General features: G+C 53.7%; 1 protein-coding gene across 7 annotated transcripts in view; it reads right to left on the reverse strand.

Moving 5' to 3' along the window:
- The window catches only part of RALGDS (ral guanine nucleotide dissociation stimulator), a 553,913-nt gene that overhangs the window by 38,843 nt on the left and 491,259 nt on the right, over positions 1-23,811 (reverse strand). The window contains exon 1 of one of the 7 annotated variants that reach the window (XM_069609328.1): positions 499-546. The exons of the other annotated variants lie outside the window; for them this stretch is intronic. Within the exon in view, the coding sequence (XP_069465429.1) occupies positions 499-531 (33 nt within the window). The 5' untranslated portion in view covers positions 532-546. Of the gene's footprint in view, positions 1-498; positions 547-23,811 lie in introns of those variants that run through there. 7 annotated transcript variants of the gene reach the window in all.

A 23,811-nucleotide genomic window follows, 5' to 3' on the forward strand; every position in this document is an offset into this window, starting at 1 on the left:
GGGTGCACCGAGTGAGGGGGCAGAAGGGGGTGCACCCAGTGAGGGAGTGGGGTAGCAGGGGGCGCACCCAGTGAGGGGGTAGAAGGGGGTGCACCCAGTGATGGAGGGGGGGTAGCAGGGGGTGCACCCAGTGAGGGAGTGGGGTAGCAGGGGGTGCACCCAGTGAGGGAGTGGGGTAGCAGGGGGTGCACCCAGTGAGGGAGTGGGGTAGCAGGGGGGTGCACCCAGTGAGGGAGTGGGTAGAAGGGGGGCACCCAGTGAGGTGGGGGGTAGCAGGGGGGCATTGGACTCATTGCCTCTCCCCCTCCAGCCCCACAAATCTGGTCCCATTTCCTTCAATGAACCCACTTCCACAATCACTGGTTTTATGAACCTCAAAAATGAGCCCCCCCCCCCCATGGCTGTGCCCAGTGCCCAATGGACACCCACTTGTCAAGACCATGAAGACCCCACACCAGTGACATGAGAAGAGGAATACACTCAAGATTGGCAACTTACTTCCACCTGTGCTGGCGAGCAGATCACCCCCATCCTGGGGGGTGCACACCACGTCAAGGGGATGGGAGGGGGTTCAAAACCAGAACAGCACAGTTTGGCACAAGACCCAAGCAGGCCAACACACAGGCGGTAGGCGGGCGCTAGATGGAAAAGGGGATGGCAGCGTGCCCAGGAAGGGCTCCAGACCCAAGGAAGGTTCTAACCCCCCCAGTCCGCTCCCCGGCCAGGGTATCGTGGGCAAGGCGGACGTTCTCGCAATCCGGCCGGGGTATTGTGGCCCAGGGCGGCTGGGGGCATTCACAAGGCTGTGAGTGCCCTTGTCAGCAGCGGAGTGCAGTCGGGAGGCAAGAACCGAAGCGAGCCAGGCTCCCCGGGCACCTGACCAACCCCATGCCTGGGGGCACGAGGATCACTGGCTCAGGCCAGACGAGCAGTGCCAGCCTTGACCTGGGCACAGGGGAGGCCCAATGAGAATGGTACAGTCCTAGTTTCTGCTTGGACACAGGCAGCAATGCTCGTCTCCAGAGTCCCGGTCCAGCGTTGGGTGCTGTGGAGGTCCAACGAAAGAAACCTTGGGCTGGTCCTGTGTAGGGTGGAGCAGTGCCAGCCTTGATGCGGGCAGAGCAGCACCAGTCGCTGGGCACTAGTCCCGAGTACTGGCCTAGGCGAGGTGCAACTCTGACGAGGGCAGAGCCAGGCCTGAAGTGGGCAGGTAAGAAGCTCGCGACTACCCAAGCCAAGCGTCCACTCCTGACTGAGCTGATGCCACTCTGGAGGAGTCCTGACCCCCGCACCCGCCCCCCCGCCCCCGCGGCGCCCCAGATAAGGGCCTGCTTCACACGTTTCCCTGGACCGAAACCAAACAAGGACGCCAAGCACTTTCAGAATGGCAGGAATGCCGCCCAACGGGAACGTCGAACGGCGGCCCTGCTCCTCGACCAGCAGAGGACGTGCCTCATGCCAGTGTTTCCCGCTCTGCTCTTTGATGGGCCGCCACCCACACCCCCAGAGAAGAGGCAACCCACCCACAGAGTTTACACAAGCGTTAACTGCAACCAATGCCAAGAGGCGGCCGCATGCCAAACATTGCGCCAAGTTGGGAGTTCATGACCAACCCATGACCTTCCAATTGGCGGAATCCTTGCTCGTCCTCAGCTAGGGACCCGGCAGCAGGGTGCATAGCGTCCTCGGCTAGGCAGCAGGGTGCATAGCGTCCTCCGCTAGGGACCCGGCAGCAGGGTGCACAGCGTCCTCAGCTAGGGACCCGGCAGCAGGGTGCACAGCGTCCTCAGCTAGGCAGCAGGGTGCATAGCGTCCTCCGCTAGGGACCCGGCAGCAGGGTGCATACCGTCCTCCGCTAGGGACCCGGCAGCAGGGTGCATAGCGTCCTCCGCAGGGACCCGGAAGCAGGGTGCATAGCAGGATCCGTGCGCCCACACGCAGTCCTTGTGCCCCGAACATGCACCAGGAAGCCTGTAAACAAGCCGCAACCACTCCACAAACATACAACAGACACCTACTTCCTGCCTGTAGACCGGCACTGCTCAACCAAAGACCACAAAAGGCGCCGCCGTAGGATTACGCACTTTCAACACAGGTCACTGAATGGGCAGTGGTGCAGAGCGCAAGCCACCCAAACACAACCACATTCACCCAAAAACATGCAACCACATTCACCGAAATAGGGATTTGTTGACCAGGAGCAAAAAGCAGCTCCCGGGTATCGGGCATAACTCGTTAAGCAGGAGCTACCACTGGGGAACTAGGAGCTAGCCTACCACGGGGGGGGGGTAGGGAGGGGAGGACAGGGGGTAACCAGGAGCTAGCCTACCACGGGGGGGGGTGTGGGGAAGGTGAGGGGGTAACCAGGAGCTAGGGAGCTAGCCTACCACGGGGGAGGGCAGGAGCTAGCCTACCTCTGGGGGGCGGGGGGGCAGGAGCTAGCCTACTGCTGTGGGGGGGGGACCAGGAGCTAGCCTACTGCTGGGGGGGGGGACCAGGAGCAAGCCTCCCCTCTGGGGGGGGGGGTAACCAGGAGCTAGCCTCCCTCTGGGGGTGGGGGGGGTAACCAGGAGCTAGCCTCCCTCTAGGGGGGGGTAACCAGGAGCTAGCCTCCCTCTGGGGGGGGTAACCAGGAAGGAGCTAGCCTCCCTCTAAGGGGGGGGGGGGACACCAGGAGCTAGCCTCCCTCTGGGGGGGTGGGGGGGACACCAGGAGCTAGCCTCCCTCTGGGGGGGGGGGGGACAACCAGGAGCTAGCCTCCCTCTAGGAGGGGGGGGGGACAACCAGGAGCTAGCCTCCCTCTAGAGGGGGGGGGGTGACCAGGAGCTAGCCTAATGCTAGGGGCAGGGGAGACCAGGAGCTAGTCTACCACAGGGGCGGGAACCAGGAGCTAGCCTCCCTCTGGCGGGGGGGGGTACCAACCAGGAGCTAGCCTCCCTCTAGGGGGGGGGGGGTGACCAGGAGCTAGCCTAATGCTAGGGGCGGGGGAGACCAGGAGCTAGTCTACCACAGGGGCGGGAACCAGGAGCTAGCCTCCCTCTGGCGGGGGGGACCAACCAGGAGCTAGCCTCCCTCTAGGGGGGGGGGGGTAACCAGGAGCTAGCCTCCCTCTAGGGGGGGGTAACCAGGAGCTAGCCTCCCTCTAGGGGGGGGGGTAACCAGGAGCTAGCCTAATGCTAGGGGTGGGGGAGACTAGGAGCTAGTCTACCAGGAGCTAGCCTACCGCTGGGGGGCGGGGAGGAAACCAGGAGCTTCATAATGCAGAGCAAATTCAAGTGCACATTTTGTGTCCATTTTATATTATCCAATATGTTCTAAATCTCCTTCGGTGTGTTTAATATATATTAAAGCGTTTTTTTTTAAACATATTCCCAAACATACACAGGCAAGATCACATGGCTATGTTAGCATGGAACCAACTACACCAGGAGTCAAAACTAGCTCCTGGTTTCACACTAACCAGTCAGCGCCCCATGGGTACAGGGCTCCCAGCTCCTGGCCATTCTGAACCCTGCACACGCACCGCGACTCCTGCGATCGCAAGCGTGTGGAGAATGGAAATGGACGACCACTTCCTTCTCCAAGGCCAGAGCAGGCCCCGCCCACCCAAGGAGCACGCGCCCATCAGCACTATCACGCGGTGGCCAGGCGCGAGGATCCGCCGACGCCCCGATGCCCGCGAGTGCCCTGGCCTGTCCCATCCGACCGGCTTCCCTAGTTACCGCGGTTTTGCTACACACGCAAATCACCAACTCGGCTTATTTTTAGAATTGTGGCCCCATCTTGCCCTTTTCGCTTATCCTCCCCCCAACTTTACGCTTTAGCGCCGCCCCCCCCCCCCCCATGAGGCAGCTGCAATCGTGCATCGAGAAAGAGCCAGTGGCACGAAACAGGTGCCAGGAAGGAAGTGAGGGCGCAAGGTATGGAAACTCTACCCCCCCACAGCCTTCTCACAACCAGATTAAAACAGAGCAGGGTAACAGTCCAACAGGACTCACTTTGTTGCAAAATGCTGAATTTCAAGCGTTCCTTCAGAAGTATTCAAATAGAAAAAATAAAACAGGGAGCCTTTGCACAGCAAAGCATGTCAGCCAGAAGAGTCAGTTAGATGGAAGGGTAAAGCTGGAGACCACCTAGGACCTCGCTCAAGCACAGAATAGCCAGAGCAATGCCTGGGGTCATGATTAATTCAATGCTGTCCTCCCATCCCTTTTTGGTGACCATGTCGAGACTTGCTAAGTGGGACGCGCGTATGGCCAGGCACGAGCCCCTTTCTGCTGTGCATCAAGCTGCACCTCCTGAAGAAGTCCAACAAGGCCGAAACACATCAAGAAGTGTCGCTTGTGTCCCCCTGCAAAGAGGACGCAACCCACCAGTTCAGACTACAGTTTGGGATACATTCCTTGCCTATGGGCTAAGGCCCAAACAACAAAATGATTGAGATCAGACGGAAGTCTGGGAGCTTGGGGACCACCAGCTGCCCAGTATTGGGGCACTGGACGCTAGAGCACGGTCCAGCCCTCGGTCACTTAGACCCTGGTGATGTGTTATGAAGGAGGGAGTAGAGCCCCAGCAGACAGGTCTTGGCGGGCCGTTCCAGAGCCTAGGGCTTGAACTATGAAAAGGAGAATCGCGTTTGCTTGGTCTAGAACACTCTCGCTAGCCATGTGGCGATACAGCCGGCATCACCATGGTAACCATCATCCACGTACTCCTGTGCAGCACCTCATTCATCCGCAGCTAGAATCAGGAGGCAGAAAAACCTGTACATACAGAGTTTAGAAGCCAGTGGCAGAGAGGCCGGTATACAACCCTCGGATGGAGGTGTAGTTGAGATCTAGAAGGGGCCCTGGTGCGTGTGGCGTTCTCGACAGACTGGTAAAGCCATCCCAGAGAGTTTAGGACCTAGTGGAAGCTACTAGGCTTGGATGGATGGTGTCTAACAGAATTTGTCGAGGTGCACTCTAGAACTCCATACTGGCAGAGCTGGGGTGGTTAGTCTAGAACCCAGTATGGCACCCAATAGTCGAAGAGGGACTACTTCTCTACTGGGACAAAGGACACACTGCTTCTAACGCCCCACTTGTAATTGGTTATTTATAACGTGCTTAATACCCAGAGGTAAGCGCGGACGCAGGGATCGAACCTGTGTTGCTCCTCATCGTCTTGCTTCCAAGGCGAGCACGTTGCCCCCGAGCTATACCCCCCGAGATCCCCGAGCTATCCTATTCTCACTGGTGAGAAGGCATTCTCAGTGGCTAGTTAACAAAGTTCCCCCTCCCGCCGGTGATCGGAAGAGCGCCCCTCAGTTCTCCTAAGCAGAGCAGCACCCACAAAGCAGAAGTTTACATCCACAGAAACCAGCCTGGAAACTGCGGTTTCAAACAATGAGAACGAGCATGGGGGGGGTTCCCATTTTCTGCAGTAAAGGAAAGTTCCTGCGTAATTTCTCTCGGTCTCGTGGCCAGAAGTTACCTCAGAGGTGGCAGCTGGTTCTGGGCTTGCAGTCCCTCCTCCCCAATGGGGTGGAACCCTCGTGTTATTAACTGTTATTAACTGCCCATTGATAGTAGCAGCTGCTAAATGGCGTGAATACCTGGGCATCTAATTGCAGTGCCTGGCAAATGCCGAATACCTATACACAAGTCAAAACTGCTTTGCCAAGGCTTGTTGTTTACAGGACTTCAGTGAAGAATGCACAGTGCTTATTAATCGAGTGGCTGAAGGCAAAAATATATAGCACACCAGCAGCCAGTTTACAGCTCTTAAGTCATTTACTCTCAGAACACTGCTTTGAAAAAACACTGGAAGGAAATTGAGTGCAAAGTTTGATGGTAAGGATTGTTAAAGCAAGCTCAAAGAGTTCCCCAAGAGGAGGGGCAGGAACGGCCATAGGGATCAACATGCCCATGGGCAGTCAATGGGAGGGTAAATTACCAAACGCCTACAAGCTTTGTGTCCCTCTTCAGATGCAATTTCTCCCCCATCTGTACTCTAAAGCCCACCTAATAGCCCAAACTAAAAAGGAGACGAGAGTGCACCTCCAAGTAGAGTCTCTGTGTTCCCACCCGCAGTGTGCCCCTCGGTAGGAGGAACATCCATGCCACTTGCATGCATGCGATGTGGTCTTCCCTTGCAACAGCTCTTCTTGGAGGCCCCCAACCAGGGAAACCGAACTGCCCCCCCTCCCCCCCTCCACCCCCTTCAATATTGCAGTGGACGCACAAGCCTGCTGCGTTCCAAGGGGTGCAGGGGTGGGAGGTGTGGAGGGCGGGCATTGCTTGTATACAGAACTAACATCAGATCTGACCGGCAAGCAGATATTGGCAGGCTGTAACCAGCAGCTCTCCGCATGTTTTGTACTAAACATCCCATAATGCCTCACCATGGACTACGCAGGTTGGGCAAGAGAGGGGACTTAGTGGAAGAACATCTGCAGGGCCAAAAGGCTTCAGACCCCGTGAGAAGGGTAACCGTGGGGTTTAACATGGTAGGGAACGCGCTGGTCCTTCACAGACCCAAAATCATACACCATGTCACAGGTGCAGAGGCAAAACCATTAACGTGGGAATTCTGGGGAACATCTACCAGCAAGAATACACAGGTTTGGGGTGTACAAGTCCGTTTGGGAGGGAGTGGTGAGGACGGGCGATTAAGCGGGCCGGGCAGGGAGAGAATGAGGTTCAGTGCCTATACGCCGGTGGTCTGCAACCTGTGACTCCAGGTTCTGGACTAGGACTCCCATGACCAATCACCATTGACTATGCTGGATAGGCCTGATGGGAGTTGCAGTCCAAAACATCTGAAAAACAACAGGCTGCAGACCCTTGGGACAGGCCACATCCTCCTGTAAAGTGTCCTGGTGTAGGTCCATTTGTGGGGTGGGGGATAAGCTGTAAAGTGGGTGGTTCTAGCACTGCGTGGGATTAATGGACATCCTCCCCATCGAGAGGGTGGAAGGGGTATTCACAGGGGATTTATTCCTATATGCCACCTGGGAGATTGGCACGGTGTAGGCCAGTGGTCTGTTTTTTGGGGGTATGGGCTTCGGGGAGGGTTGAGCAAGGGGCACTGGAGGGGACCGTGGGTGAACCGGGATGCAGCACAGGAACCCAGCGATCACGTGGAGGGACTCCGTCAGATGCCGCGAGCTGGAAATGAAGCCCAAAGCTGCTCTCGCTGCACAATCCTCGTAGGGCCGAAAACTCTATGGGACGTAAGGCGATTATAGCCCCTGGTTATGGCACAATCCGTACACCCGGAAAGCGTGACATTCAGGTGGAGCCCCCCACCCTCACCACCCCGCATTAGGCCCGAATTACACCCAGCCTTGGAAAACTCAGACCATTTCACCTTTGGGAGGTTTCATTTGTTTAACCCGTCCACATCCTTTAGGATGAGCTGTCCCTCGGTGGCCAATAGTCAGAAGGGGCACACAAGGAGGAGAGACATCAGGGCACGGTGGAAGGGACCTACCTGACCAGAGCTGGGACTGTGGGGGGCTCTAGTATTACTCTGGGAGGGGTGGCGGGATAGCGCGTTAGGTGGAGTGTATACCATCACGGAAGCGTAGGGACATGGGGACAGCAAGGGGCCCGCGTGACTTTCTCTGCCCCACTGCGGTCATTATGTCCTTAGTCTCTTTTTAGAGTGCACACATCAGCACTGCAGTGGTCTTAAAGCGCTATGTCCCTGGGAGAACAAGCAGTGGAATAACTTTGCTGAAAATGTTGGGGGGACATGACATCTGAAGAAAAGGTGCCCCAGCCAAATGAATGGGGACACAATGGTAAGCCATGAAAGTTGGGGGGACAAACACCCCTGTGCCCCCTAAAATTACACCCATGAGAAAAAGTGCGCGAGACCAACATCAAGGGCTTCTGCGTTTCGAAAAGGGGGTTCCTCCAACTTAGATCTGATCTGTTGCGCCCATCTTCATTTCACGATGCTGTGCAGCGTCACTTTCAGTCTCCATTCAAGTCATTTCAGGTGACCAAGTTCCTGTGCAGGCAAACACAAAGGTCAATCGTTTTGTGGGGTGGAGGGAGAAGCTGGGCTTGGTCATCTCCCCCCCCCCCCACTTCCCGTCTCAATGACATGGTTACAATGCGCTTGCAGTTTTAGCACGCGTGCCAAATTTGCCACAGGGGTGTGTTAGGTGACTACGCTTTTGGATTGAGCCGAATTACCACCGGTGTAGTTTCAAAGCGCTATTATACTCGTCCTAGAAAAAGGCACACCGGAAGAGTGGCTAAAAATTGGCCAGGTCACAGAATTAACAAGTGACCTCGGAAAGACAGGGGCGGGGGCCCATGTCAAGCCAAGAGTGAAAATGCACACACCCAGGGTCTAAACTCTACCGTTAGGCCCAACTCATGCACTCAATAGCCCACGGTGCTGCTTTGCGCAGAAATCAGCGGAGGCGATTCTGGGGGAAGGGGCACTCGGCGACGCTCCTCCGTGCACAGAACAGCTCTCCGTTCCAAGTGTGTCCCTCCGGCCCTCAATGTGCCACTGAGCAAACAGAAGGAGCGCAAACACCGGAGGCTCCGGTCTCCGCGAATCCAGGCAAGCTGGCAGTGCGCGCACGCGCGATGCAGGCCTCTGAACCAAGCGCCCAGAGGCGCTGCGCTTCGCCCTCAAGCATAGAGGTGAAAGGGTTCTTGGTGCCACTACCATTTCGTCGGCACAATCTAATCTAAGGCGGATTAGTTACAGAAACGTTAAGTGGATCTAAAGAAGGCATATATTTAATGAAAGTATTACAACGATAATGAAAAAAACAATGATAAGGGGACTTGCAATAGTAATGGTTAGAATCGTTGCAGCAGCATTTATAGCAATATTGTGTGCCACGGACCCACTCCACAGAGGAGGCCGCCCTGCTAGCGCAGCGAAGCCCCTGGCTAAGCCTCCAGGCACTACAAACATGGTTACTCATGATGTGGCCTTCAAGAGGTTTGGCACTTCAACTCCCGACAGCCCCAGCCAGCCTAGTGAGTCATGAAGGGTTATGGGGGTTGCAGTCAGAAAGAGCTGGGCCACAACAGTACAACCACAAGGGGCAGTTTGGGCTGAAGTTCTGGGAAAGCCTCCTTCTGGGTGGAGTTTGCAGGTATCCCAGGTTGGTAATGGTGGGGGGGGGGGGGGTAATCAAACGCTATGGAGGCTGGTGGGTCTATGTATGCTAGGGTGACCAGATTTCAAAAATAAAAAAAACGGACAGAGCAACTAACATAAAGGTAGGACTACCTGTTGAAAGTGGTTGTCATGGCAGTACACTACAGTAGCGTTTGGGGGGTTTAAGTGTTACTGTTCAAATAAACACATATTATAATTTATCTCCACATATCTTAAGTTGTAAAATGCAGAATTTCTTCTGTGTGAGATTGTACATTCCTGCTGCCAGCTATGGAGACCTACTACCAAAAACTGGGACCCCTGCAGTTTCCAATGGGAACATATTCATGAGAAAGGGGGGCAGGGCACCAAATACCGGGACGTCTGGTCACCGTAATGTATGCCACCCCATCCCCCACCCCACCTCACTGCCAGTGAGGTAACCGGGAGAGAACTCACTACCTAGGACCTCACAAAACAAGCGCACAGCCGTCTTCTCTGCCAACTGCGACGTCATGGGCAGAGAACGCACCTTTGTACCAACACGACCAATTCCAATCCGTAGATGCTTATCCAGTCCTGATTTTTCTCTTTGCATTCTGGGAATGGTAGTTTTACTTTTCCCCACTATAAAACTGATACTACAAGCCCCAGAATGCAAAGAAAAAAACAGGGCTGGATAATCGTCTAGAGGTTGGAACGGGTCATGGTGGCAACTATGCCAAAGGAGCCATCTCGGCCCATGGTACCACACGCAGCTCCTGCACCAGTTGGCAACCCATAACATCGCTCTCGTTATCAATTGATGCCAGCGTGGGTACAATGGGCCCTAGACTCGCCAGAAGACATCGAATTGAACCCACACGTGTCGACACGGCAGGGCATTGGTTTCCGACACCCCCAGCACGTGTCCACCTGGGACAGGAGGCCGTTTCTCTGAAAGGGGGGGGGCAGTAACCCCACCACTCCCACAAAGCCCGTCCATGCACGCACCCCTGCAACAGCCTCTCGGAAGCGTGTGCCAAACCCTGCGGAAATCCCAGAAACGCTGACGGGGGGAGAGCAAGAAACGCTGACGGGCAGGACTTGGGGAGGGAGGATTTCACTCCGCCTAATTCATTTACCAGAAAGCTGAAGAAAAACACCCCCCACCCGCTCCTCCCCTTCGCCCCCAAGCCTCCCAAAAACAGCCTCGTGACTTTCCCACAGAGTGAATCAGGGCCTAGACGGGATTACGGTTTAAACCCGTTAGTTCCAAGCAGGAGCCAGAGCAGAAGCCCTTTAAAAACTTGCCTTTGTTCCTAAACACCATCAAAACAACTGCCCCCCCCGCCCCCCCGCACCCCACTCCAACAAACAACATAGGGAATTTTCCATGGTACGTCTCCAGTTTTTGCATGAAACCAGGGTTTGGGGGTACTTCTCATGCCCTGCTCGCCGTTTCTACAATCCCCACAGTGCCCCAGAAGCCCCCCCCCCACCCCCTCGCCTATAAGGGCGAGTAAATGCGCATGTCCGCGAACCTGCCCTCGTTGGGGGCCAGCACTACCAATGCATTTCCTATGAATACAGCGCAACACCATCTTGCGAATGCGCCCTTCCCGAACCTTAGCATAACAGACATCACGTCACACACACGTTCCTCAAAAAACAGCGGAGAGGGGGGTGTATGAATGAGTGCTGGGGGTTGGGGGGGGGCGGCAGATTACTCCAAGCGAGCAGGAGATCATTTCTCCAAGTCGTTCATGTGTTTATGCCCAACTTAATCTGAACTTCAACTCCCACAATGCATTCGTTTATCATTACTGATCCTCTTCTAGTCAGGGTTGTTGCTGGGAGAGGAGTGGGGGGGGGGGGGGGTTAGGGAGGCAATAGCCCCAGGTCTTTTGGTTGTAGCCCCAGATAAAAGTTACAACCAGTGGCTTAAGGGGGGGGGGAGGGGGAAATCACCTGCCGGCTTGTTAGGCCATGCCCCTTGACAAGCCCCTGCTCAGTGGGCTAGAGGCACCCCTGACAGGCAGCCTTTTCTGGAGATCAGCACCCACTCCCCTCTGGGGAGGAGGGTGCTGATCGCTGCATTTTTTTTGTCTAAAGGCTTGCCTGGCAGGAGACAGCGTCTCACCTTTTCAGCCTTAATGGTGGCGCTGCCCCTCCACATCTGGGCAGGGGCAGCGTCACCATTAAGTCTGAAAAGTTGAGGCCGCTGGAAGCCAAAGCCTTTTTTCCTAAAGCCTGAAACTCCCGCGAATGAATGGGAGCTTCAGGATTTAGAAAAACAAGGCCTCTGCTTACAGCCGCCTCCCCTTCCTCTCCATAATGGTGTCGCTGGCCCACAGGCATGTGTTGCTTGAAGGGAAGCCTCACAAGTACGGCGGCTTATGGATGAAAGTCATTTATTATTTTTTTTTAACCTTGAAGCTCTCACACATGGGTGAGAGCTTCAGGCTTTAGAAAAAAATACCTTGTCCTGTAGCGGCCACAGCTGCCAGGGGAGATTTCTGAGCCTGCCAGGGCTCGACCCGTTGTGGCCCCAACTACAACCAAAAGGGTTCCTAGTCCCGACATTAGCATAGCCCCGGATCCTGCAGACCTAGCAACACCCCTGCTACTAACTGAGCTACCCCTGTAGGCTCACGCTCCTCTTTAATCCAATTCCACCATCCACTCACTTTGTGCACTTCCTCCCAGCTCTCATGATCCACTCACTTCCTCCCAGTTCTCATGATCCACTCACTTCGTGCACTTCCTGTTCTCATGAGCCACTCACTACGTGCACTTCCTCCCAGTTCTCATGATCCACTCACTTCCTCCCAGTTCTCATGATCCACTCACTTCCTCCCAGTTCTCATGATCCACTCACTTTGTGCACTTCCTCCCAGTTCTCATGATCCACTCACTTCCTCCCAGTTCTCATGATCCACTCACTTCGTGCACTTCCTGTTCTCATGAGCCACTCACTACGTGCACTTCCTCCCAGTTCTCATGATCCACTCACTTCCTCCAAGTTCTCATGATCCACTCACTTCCTCCCAGTTCTCATGATCCACTCACTTTGTGCACTTCCTCCCAGTTCTCATGATCCACTCACTTCCTCCCAGTTCTCATGATCCACTCACTTCGTGCACTTCCTGTTCTCATGATCCACTCACTTTGTGCACTTCCTCCCAGTTCCCATGATCCACTCACTTCGTGCACTTCCTGCCAGTTCTCATGATCCACTCACTTTGTGCACTTCCTGCCAGTTCTCATGATCCACTCACTTCCTCCCAGTTCTCATGATCCACTCACTTCGTGCACTTTCTGCCAGTTCTCATGATCCACTCACTTCCTCCCAGTTCTCATGATCCACTCACTTCCTCCCAGTTCTCATGATCCACTCACTTCGTGCACTTCCTCCCAGCTCTCATGATCCACTTACTTCATGCACTTCCTGCCAGTTCTCATGATCCACTCACTTCCTCCCAGTTCTCATGATCCACTCACTTCGTGCACTTCCTGCCAGTTCTCATGATCCACTCACTTCCTCCCAGTTCTCATGATCCACTCACTTCCTCCCAGTTCTCATGATCCACTCACTTCGTGCACTTCCTCCCAGCTCTCATGATCCACTTACTTCATGCACTTCCTGCCAGTTCTCATGATCCACTCACTTCCTCCCAGTTCTCATGATCCACTCACTTTGTGCACTTCCTGCCAGTTCTCATGATCCACTCACTTCCTCCCAGTTCTCATGATCCACTCACTTCGTGCACTTCCTCCCAGCTCTCATGATCCACTTACTTCATGCACTTCCTGCCAGTTCTCATGATCCACTCACTTCCTCCCAGTTCTCATGATCCACTCACTTTGTGCACTTCCTCCCAGTTCTCATGATCCACTCACTTCCTCCCAGTTCTCATGATCCACTCACTTCGTGCACTTCCTCCCAGCTCTCATGATCCACTTACTTCATGCACTTCCTGCCAGTTCTCATGATCCACTTACTTCCTCCCAGTTCTCATGATCCACTCACTTCCTCCCAGTTCTCATGATCCACTCACTTTGTGCACTTCCTCCCAGCTCTCATGATCCACTTACTTCATGCACTTCCTGCCAGTTCTCATGATCCACTCACTTCCTCCCAGTTCTCATGATCCACTCACTTCGTGCACTTCCTGCCAGTTCTCATGATCCACTCACATCCTCCCAGTTCTCATGATCCACTCACTTCGTGCACTTCCTCCCACTTCTCATGATCCACTCACTTTGTGCACTTCCTCCCAGTTCATGATCCGCTGACTTTGTGCACTTCCTCCCAGTTTTCATGATCCACTCACTTCATGCACTTCCTCGGTTCTCATGATCCACCCACTTCCTCCCAGTTCTCATGATCCCATGATCCACTCCCTTCGTGCACTTCCTCCCAGTTCCCCATGTTCTGCCTTGTGCTGCACCCCACTGGCTGCCTTTCCTAGCCAGTCTTCAGTTCACTTCACTCTCCATGGTTTTCAAACTCTTCCCCTCTCTTTCCCCTGGTTTCATGTTCTCCCTCTCTGGGGAATTTGGCCATTTTCTCTCGACTGTTCCCCGCCCTCCTTGTGCACAATCCCGTTTCTATTCTGTTGTCCTCTTGGCTTCAACACTCTCACATGCTCCCCCTCGAATCTGTACCACTTCACCCCCCCCCCTAAACCCCCACCACCCCTGCTTCTTGTTCTGCCTTTAAAATCCACTTCCTCTTGAATGAATTCACCATTCAGGATTAGATACAAGGTGTCCATTTGTATTCTTACTGAACAGCTCCACGGAATAGGTGCAGCGCTTTGGTGAAAGTGCTTCTTAAATTCCAGTAAGTGCAGAACTGGGAAGTGTTGGTCCAGTGACTTGGCATGGACGTCCGCTGGCCACCCTGGGGCTGAAGCCTTCTACTGGAATCCATGCCGAGGAAATGGGCAGCACTGAAATATCGAAGAAGTTCTAACCCTCACCCCCCTCAGCCTCCCTAATCTTTCAATTGAATGAGTAGGCTCTTCCTCAAGGACTCCTCCATGCCAGCGATAATCCATCATAAACATGGATACAGCTCGGCCGCCGCCTTCCAGAAAAAAACCATGATCCAGCTCCATCCAATCGGATCACGCGGAAGGGGGTTGAGGGAACCAGAGCTCAACTAAGTTGCCCCCCCCCCCCCAAAAAAAAAGGCAGGTCGCAGAAGCTGCGGGCATTCCAGCGTCAAAGCAATGATATCTCGTAGCCTTGAAACCTTCACGCTGGCGAGTCAACCTCAAGGATGGTCGGGCTGTGTTCTTATCATATTGACTGGACAACTAGGGGAAGCCGTTATAGAAAACTTGAGCCCACAGACTTCAGAAGTATCCTTTGGGAAAGCTTGTCCCTTCCACTCCCGAAACCTGGCACTGGAAACCTACAGTCGCTTGCTAAACTGCCCTAAAACCAACCACACGGTCGCTTGCTAAACTGCCCTCAAACCGACCACACAGTCGCTTGCTAAACTGCCCTCAAACCGACCACACAGTCGCTTGCTAAACTGTCCTCAAACCGACTGCACAAAGAAAAGCCTGTGTCTAAACTAGTCAACAAGTTACTCTATCTGAACTGTACATCACAACAGCAACAAAAGTAGGTGGAAACGAGAAAGTGAATGGAAGAAACCAGGAATCCATGGGACAAACTCCCTGCAAAGCCCACACGAGTAGTTCCGAGAAGGAAGTCTGCAGAACCACCTATTTCACTGCATAATGAAGATAGAATAGGCTAAAAAATTGCGCCAAATATTCCAAATGTTCTGGAGGGTATCCAAACTGTACTGTCAGAAGTACTCCAGATACCTTTGCCAAACATTATCCAAGAGTCGAAAATTGAGAAGATAAGCAAAATTAGTCAACGCCACTGATAAATTCCCTTCAGCCCATCAACCCATGAAATAATTGACAGCCTCTACTTGCTTCACACAGATTGACCCCCACCAGCTACACGTCTTCTCCTGGCCCACAAAACAAAAAGGCATTTATCATCCAGCTGAGCCATGCCCGGCCCCCTTCAACAAAGACCTGTGACCAACAAGACATCACAAAGGAACACCCATCTTCAGCAGGGCTCAACTTCCTGGGAGCTTAAATGTCAGCATTACTTTCTCAATAAAGAAACCCACAGAGGGACCCCCCCCCCCCAGAAAATGCCCACAAATCATAGCCCTACTTCCAAACCTGGTAAAAAATTCTGCAACAAGATCATGTGCCGACTCAAGACTTCATGGATTCAAGCCTCCAATCAGGATTTAGAACCATCAGGCAGAAAGAATCAAGCCAGACAGAAGAGGGGTTGAGGGCATGGGGGGGTAATAGTCCCTCAATAGTGGTCAGCCCAAAGTTGTAATCCTCTAGGATTTATCAGTGGCAGAAGATTAGAGTCAATCATGAGATCCGTCCAGGATTGTTAGATCGCTCAGGAGGAGTCTGCGGCACGGCGCCACGTCTGCTCGCTTGTCAAGACTAGACTGGTCATTGAGTCAAAATTGACACAAACTCCAGAAAGGCCACAAGCCGCATCGTGCACAGCACTATTGGTGAACTGTTCCATGTGGCACATGGAGGGATTACTTGGACACAGTGATTGAAGGGGTAGATGGATGCCGATGACTCCCAACTCCACCTTGGACAAGACAAGAATCTCAAGCCCGCAGCAGCATACCATCAACCGGAGCCACCGGCCCGACCACCGCTGGATGAAGGAGTGCGGCATAAACAGATGTGGATCCAAAACCAAGATCTGGATCAGAATTAAACTGACCACCACCTTAATCCAGTATTTTACTCCTCCACCAATCGCAGTGTTCGCCAAGAGCACCAGAATGCAGGTCACTATGCAGAGAAGAGGACTTCTATTGCTACATGCAAAGCATCAGAATAAATTAACCAAATCTTTGGTACGGTCTCGGTTAGCTTACAGCAATAGTCGACGTAGGAGCACCCACGAATCCCAACGCAGATCCCATTTTAGGAATTTGCACCACAACCCCTCGGCCTCGAGGGAGCTACTGTGGCTTCCTGTGGAATACTGCATTACAGGAAAGGCAGAAGGCAGGGTTTCCAAAGGTTCCAGAGCATAAAACCAAAATATGTATAACAGCCCCCCTAACCCCCCCCTCCCCCAAGCACGTTTGTGGTTGTAGTTGTTGATAAAGTAGCACAAGAGTAACCTTACGGGTATAGGGCTTCTGCCCTGGGAGTGCCTTCGAGTTTAGCAGAGGAGGAGTCTTTATTAAGACAGCCACCCCCCAAACATGTCCACCTCCCCAAAAAGAACCTCTTCAAGGACGCCTTCCATACAGATGCTGCCTCAATAGGGACTAACCCCGGTCCAATAAGGGGGACAGAAAAGTCCAGGGCCTGCCCTCTGTCGAGAGTGTCCACCTCAAGCTTCCACTGCGACAAATGGACGCAATCAGATTCTCTGGGACATACCAACAGGGAAGGAGGATAGCTCTGGGGCAACGTGGCTGCCTTGAGGGCAAGACTCAAAACCAGGTCCAGCGCTTAGACGCTGGAGAAATCGGACATTAGGCAAAATAGAAGCAGCCAAGAAACAAAATCCCACTGCTCACACTCAGTGCTATGAAGCAAGGCGACACAGGCGCTTAACCGCAGAACCCAACATCACACCGGTGCACTCAGTGCTATGAAGAGGCGACACGGGTGCTCATCAGTGAAACCCAAAATCCCACCGCTGACACTCAGTGCTATGAAGCAGAAGCTCAACAGTGGAACCCTCCCCATGAGCTCCCCAATGCTTCAGCTCAACAGAATTTGCCAACCTGGGCATTGGGGCACTCAGTTGGGGAGATGAGAAGACAGGAGCTTAAGCATGTCTAAAGTTGCGGTGCCCAATTGTCCGGCCATGGAGAGAAGTTGCTTTTGGGGCAAGGAGTAGGTTTCACAGTGGGACATTGACATAAAGGGAAAATGAACCAAGTCCCAGAAGGCAAATGGCTGTTACCTTAAAAAACAGTGGGTGGCATACATGCCATAGTGTAGCTTGGCAGCACAGACCCGCGCCGCCCCTCGAGAGTTCCAGCGGCTGCCCAAGCTATGCCAGCCACCCAGGCACGGAAAGCCCCATCCTCTGCAGGAGGTGAAAAACACATCGCTGGAGGTCTCAGCCCTCGGGGGGCGGGGGTGCAGACTCAACCTGCCCAAGGAGATTATAGTTCGAGGACACGTCGAGACAACCCCGGGGGGGGGGGCGGGGGAGTAACACAATCATGCGTGTGTGTCTGGCGGGACATTCTAGGATTATAGCGCCGCATACCAGGAGCCGTCTAGCACGAAAATATCGCAGAGCGAAGCCAGGGGCTTTGTTTGGAAGCTCCCGCTTGAACTTTTAAAGAACGGAAATGTTCCTTTTTACAGTGCATATAAACGAAACAGAAACCGCACGGTCCTGGCCCTAATCCACCGAAAAGCATTGCACCCTTTAATTGAAGATAACGCCCGCCGCGTATCAAGCTCCTGCCTGCCTGTGCCGACATGTCGACCCCACACAGCGAAGGGCTGCAAGTGGCCTGGGGCGCGGCCTGCAATGGCTTAGGGAAGCTCGGCGAGTGGTCCACAGTGTTATGCTACGTGACATTTGTAGAGCGCACGCGTACTATTGGTATGGCTTCGTAGCACTTGCAACAGTTAAGGCTTGAGCGGCTCTGGGTTTCAGGACGTGTGGGTGAAGTGGGGGGTGGAGATTATAAATGTAGTAAATGTATGATTTGGAAATGGGACAGCTGGAATTAAAAGCTGGAGACCGGTCACGAGTGCCTCGACAGAAGGGGTCTGCAACTTCTAGCTCGCCAAATGCTTTGCACTACAACACCCATGACCCCCCACCACGGGCTGCTCTGGGTATGGATGATGCGAGTTGTAGTCCAAATCTGGTAAAGCAAAGGTTGCAGATACGACCCCCTCCCCCCCCCCCCATCAAGGGGTGGGGGTTTTATTTCGTCAGAGAAACAAGAGATACCTTTTTAGAATTCTCCTCATTACTTCTACAACTTGGATTGTGTGATCGACAAGCAACCCAGGCATATTCCCTTGGTTTGGCCAGCAGTATGCAAGGTGGCCCACAGACCCCATTTTTTAACCCCACCCCCCCAGCACATCTTCCGCAGGCCCAGGCTCAGGCTATGCTAATTTATTTATTTGTTAGTTTATAGCAGTGGCGTAGAGAGGGCAGGCCCCGAGCGGGCAAGACCCTCCACAAATCTGTAAATGGCCACTCAGCAGCGCCGTGTGGGCATTTACAGAGGTTAACGTCACTGCGGTGGGCACAACTACATAAGCTTCATGTCCCAGTCCTGGCTACGCCTCTAGTTTATAGTGTGCCGGTGCCCGCAGGCATGAAGGCCCAGAAGAAGAAAAGAGGAGCGAAACAATCCGCTTGCTCGGCGTGTTTTAGGCTCTGCTCCCTTCGTTGCGCTACGTTTGGTTATTGTAATGTTGGCCATGGACCGGTGTGCTACATTGCTCAGTTAGTCCATGTGCAAGTTCGCTCACGTTTGTTCAAGGGATGAATAATACCCAGACTTTTTGCCTCTTGGCACACTGGACCGCAACCACTTCATGGCGGCGGGGCCAAGCCCTCTGCCACCCCTCACCCTCCTTTATCCACCCACCTCTTCCTTCACGAGCTTGGGTGGGAACCAGAAGCCAGGGGTTTCTCCCTAGGCTGGTCTGAACATGGCACAGCTTTCTCATTGCGCAGGGGGCGCAGAGGCGTAGACAGGGTAGGGCCTGAGCGGGCAAGGCCCACCCAAAATCTGTAAATGCCCACTCAGCAGCGCTGCCCCTCCAGACCCAGGCACCACTGCACTGTGGGCTGAACTGGGGGTCACCAGTCCCCGACCCGGGTACCACTGCACTGTGGGCTGAACTGGGGGTGGGGAGGCTAACCAGTCACCCCTCCCTGACCCGGATACCACTGCACTGTGGGCTGAACTGGGGGTGAGGAGGCTAACCAGTCACCCCTCCCTGACCCGGGCACCACTGCACTGTGGGCTGAACTGGGGGTGAGGAGGCTAACCAGTCACCCCTCCCCGACCCGGGCACCACTGCACTGTGGGCTGAACTGGGGGTGAGGAGGCTAACCAGTAACCCCTCCCCGACCCGGGCACCACTGCACTGTGGGCTGAACTGGGGGTGGGGAGGCTAACCAGTCACTGCTCCCCGACTTGGGCACCACTGCACTGTGGGCTGAACTGGGGGTGGGGAGGCTAACCAGTTACCCCTCCCCGACCCGGGCACCACTGCACTGTGGGCTGAACTGGGGGTGGGGAGGCTAACCAGTCACCGCTCCCTGACCCGGGCACCACTGCACTGTGGGCTGAACTGGGGGTGGGGAGGCTAACCAGTCACCGCTCCCTGACCCGGGCACCACTGCACTGTGGGCTGAACTGGGGGTGAGGAGGCTAACCAGTCACTGCTCCCTGACCCGGGCACCACTGTGGGCTGAACTGGAGGAGGGGAGGCTAACCAGTCACCCCTCCCTGACCCGGGCACCACTGCACTGTGGGGTTAACTGGGGGTGGGGAGGCTAACCAGTCACCCCTCCCTGACCCGGGCACCACTGCACTGTGGGCTGAACTGGGGGTGGGGAGGCTAAACAAACTACTGGGGTTAAGTCTATGGAAAAAATGCCGAGGGATAAAACCAGATTAGTTTTCCATTCAAGCTGCAGCTCCAGAGAACCACAACTATGCGACTTTCCAGCCAAAAGAAAACCGGACTCCCAGCAGTGGCTGCCGCCCCCCTCCCCCCGCGCCCCTCACCTCCAAAAACAGAGTAGCACATGACGGCCCACGATGCTGGCCATGAAATAGTGCGGTTGGGAACTGGAATTAAAGATTTAATTGTCCCCCCCACGCCCAGCAGCCCCCTGTCGGGTTGCGAGGGATTCATTTGGATGGCGTGGCTGTGGCAACCCTGACCCCCCCCTCGCCCCCCCCCACCACCAGTCTCAATAATTACAACCTTGGATTTAGAAGGGGGAAACAAAAAATAAACACACGAATTCCACCAAAGACAATTCTACTCATTCGTGTAAAGATGGCGGGATACGTGTCAACACAATCACACAACAGTTCCGCAGGTGCACAGCATCTTCCAGGTTGAATGCAGCATAGCTTTCATAAAGCGCCTTGAGGTGGTTGGATCAGGTAAGTGAGGGTTTGACATCGAGGGGAGGTGGGAGCTATTTAGCTCGCGGTTCTTGCCTGGAAGAGCCTGGTTAGCTGTACACAGCCACCAGGAGCTACTTTTGGCTCCCAACTGATGCCAGACAAACGCACCTGTGTGACATTAACTCTTTGATAACTAAACATTCCGACACATCTATATGACATTAAAGCAGTAGAGGGCATAAATAATGGACACAACGTTCAGATTGCATCTTAGGTGGAGGTTAGATTTGCAGAACGTTGTGTACTAGCTCCTGGTTCCCCAGTGGTATCTTTCTGGTCACTGCTGGATACCCACGAGCTGCTATTAGCTCCTAGTTCACCAGTGGTAGCTCCTGGTCACTGGTTAATGCTGGATACCCAGGAGCTGCTTTTAGCTTCTAGTTCCCAGTGGTAGCTCCTGGTCACTGGTTAATGCTGGATACCCACGAGCTGCTATTAGTTCCTGGTCAATGGTTAATGCTGGATACCCAGGAGCTCCTTTTAGGTCCTAGTTCCCCAGTGGTAGCTCCTGGTCACTGGTTAATGCTGGATACCCAGGAGCTGCTTTTAGCTCCTAGTTCACCAGTGGTAGCTCCTGGTCACTGGTTAATGCTGGATACCCAGGAGCTGCTTTTAGCTTCTAGTTCCCAGTGGTAGCTCCTGGTCACTGGTTAATGCTGGATACCCACGAGCTGCTATTAGTTCCTGGTCAATGGTTAATGCTGGATACCCAGGAGCTCCTTTTAGGTCCTAGTTCCCCAGTGGTAGCTCCTGGTCACTGGTTAATGCTGGATACCCAGGAGCTGCTTTTAGCTCCTAGTTCACCAGTGGTAGCTCCTGGTCACTGGTTAATGCTGGATACCCAGGAGCTGCTTTTAGCTTCTAGTTCCCAGTGGTAGCTCCTGGTCACTGGTTAATGCTGGATACCCACGAGCTGCTATTAGTTCCTGGTCAATGGTTAATGCTGGATACCCAGGAGCTCCTTTTAGGTCCTAGTTCCCCAGTGGTAGCTCCTGGTCACTGGTTAATGCTGGATACCCAGGAGCTGCTTTTAGCTCCTAGTTCACCAGTGGTAGCTCCTGGTCACTGGTTAATGCTGGATACCCAGGAGCTGCTTTTAGCTTCTAGTTCCCAGTGGTAGCTCCTGGTCACTGGTTAATGCTGGATACCCACGAGCTGCTATTAGTTCCTGGTTAATGCTGGATACCCAGGAGCTCCTTTTAGGTCCTAGTTCCCCAGTGGTAGCTCCTGGTCACTGGTTAATGCTGGATACCCAGGAGCTGCTTTTAGCTCCTAGTTCACCAGTGGTAGCTCCTGGTCACTGGTTAATGCTGGATACCCAGGAGCTGCTTTTAGCTTCTAGTTCCCAGTGGTAGCTCCTGGTCACTGGTTAATGCTGGATACCCACGAGCTGCTATTAGTTCCTGGTCAATGGTTAATGCTGGATACCCAGGAGCTCCTTTTAGGTCCTAGTTCCCCAGTGGTAGCTCCTGGTCACTGGTTAATGCTGGATACCCAGGAGCTGCTTTTAGCTCCTAGTTCACCAGTGGTAGCTCCTGGTCACTGGTTAATGCTGGATACCCAGGAGCTGCTTTTAGCTTCTAGTTCCCAGTGGTAGCTCCTGGTCACTGGTTAATGCTGGATACCCACGAGCTGCTATTAGTTCCTGGTCAATGGTTAATGCTGGATACCCAGGAGCTCCTTTTAGGTCCTAGTTCCCCAGTGGTAGCTCCTGGTCACTGGTTAATGCTGGATACCCAGGAGCTGCTTTTAGCTCCTAGTTCACCAGTGGTATCTTTCTGGTCACTGGTTAATGCTGGATACCCAGGAGCTGCTTTTAGCTCCTGGTTCCCGGGTGGTAGCTCCTGGCTACTGGTGAATGATGGATACCCAGGAGCTGCTATTAGTTCCTGGTTCCCCAGTAGTATCTTTCTGGTCAATGGTTAATGCTGGATACCCAGAAGCTCCTTTTAGGTCCTAGTTCCCCAGTGGTAGCTCCTGGTCACTGGTTAATGCTGGATACCCAGGAGCTGCTTTTAGCTCCTGGTTCCCCAGTGGTAGGTCCTGGTCACTGGTTAATGCTGGATACCCAGGAGCTGCTTTTAGCTCCTGGTTCCCCAGTGGTAGCTCCTGGTCACTGGTTAATGCTGGATACCCACGAGCTGCTATTAGTTCCTGGTTCCCCAGTAGTATCCTTCTGGTCAATGGTTAATGGTTAATACTGGATACCCAGGAGCTGCTTTTAGCTCCTGGTTCCCCAGTGGTAGGTCCTGGTTACTGGTTAATGCTGGATACCCAGGAGCTGCTTTTAGCTCCTGGTTCCCCAATGGTAGGTCCTGGTCACTGGTTAATGCTGGATACCCAGGAGCTGCTGTTAGCTCCTAGTTCCCCAGTGGTAGCTCCTGGTCACTGGTTAATTCTGGATACCCAGCAGCTGATTTTAGCTCCTGCTTATCCAATCTTAATTACGATCCCGAGAGGGGTACGTTATAAAATCGAGTTAGTTGCTCATATTCGAACATTTAAAAAACATGCTCACATCTCAATACAGGCAGCCACAAAAGGGTTACACACAGTCCTCGGTTGGGGTGTTGCAGGGACTTTGCAGTGCAAGACATGACACGTCAGATGTGGCTAGGCCTTGGGGGTTGGGCTAAAAGAGGGTTGACAGGGCAAACTCTGCTCCGGATGCCAGCCACCTTCCCTTGTGTGGGCCCTGTTCACTGCCCCTTGCGAACTCCAGTGGTGGAAAGAAGTAGTGGACCTATGTTCCCAGAATCCCCGCCCCACTCCCCACAAAGCACATCGCTAATCTCCCGTCACACACAATCAAACCTCCAAACACACCTGCTGTTTAAGGGAATGTTCAGTGCAGTGCAAATTTAAACTTCTTCCTACATTTTAACCATTCTGGGACAGGTTCTTTAAAAAAACAAAAAAGTATAGGAACAGTAAAAAAATAAAAATAAAAAAAAGCAGTTGAGCACCGCTCACAACCACTTCGACCACGACACACAGACACACCTTTCAACACGTGGCGTCTACCAGTTCACTCTACGCCCAAGGCTTTTTGTATAGCACTTCCTGCAGGATGCCCCCCCATCTTCTAAGAACTTTAATAATTAGGGGGGGGGGGACAGCTGTCCTGACCAGGTATTCCAACCCATGTCGCACAGCATCACCCTGCTCCTAATGCAGGCATGTCCCCACCGAAAAACCCTACGCCCCTCACTCCTCTCTGCCGAGAGGACCAAAGTGCATTAAAACTCAGACCACCCTAACTGCTGGAGTGGGCGGAGCCTACAATGACTTCCTATCTGAATTCAGGACACACATGCAGGCCCTTAGCACTCAAGGGCCTGAACTGTCAGATGAATGAAGGAGAGAGAGTGAACTTCTGGCGCTCCATTAAGTGGCACCAGGTAGCAGCGTACCTGTGTATGCTACAGAGAGGCGTTGCCCAGGAGATGGCGACCCAAGGGGGAGGG

The sequence above is a fragment of the Ambystoma mexicanum genome, chromosome 8, assembly GCF_040938575.1.
Source record: "Ambystoma mexicanum isolate Mex_15411 chromosome 8, UKY_AmexF1_1, whole genome shotgun sequence".
Lineage (NCBI taxonomy): Eukaryota > Metazoa > Chordata > Amphibia > Caudata > Ambystomatidae > Ambystoma > Ambystoma mexicanum.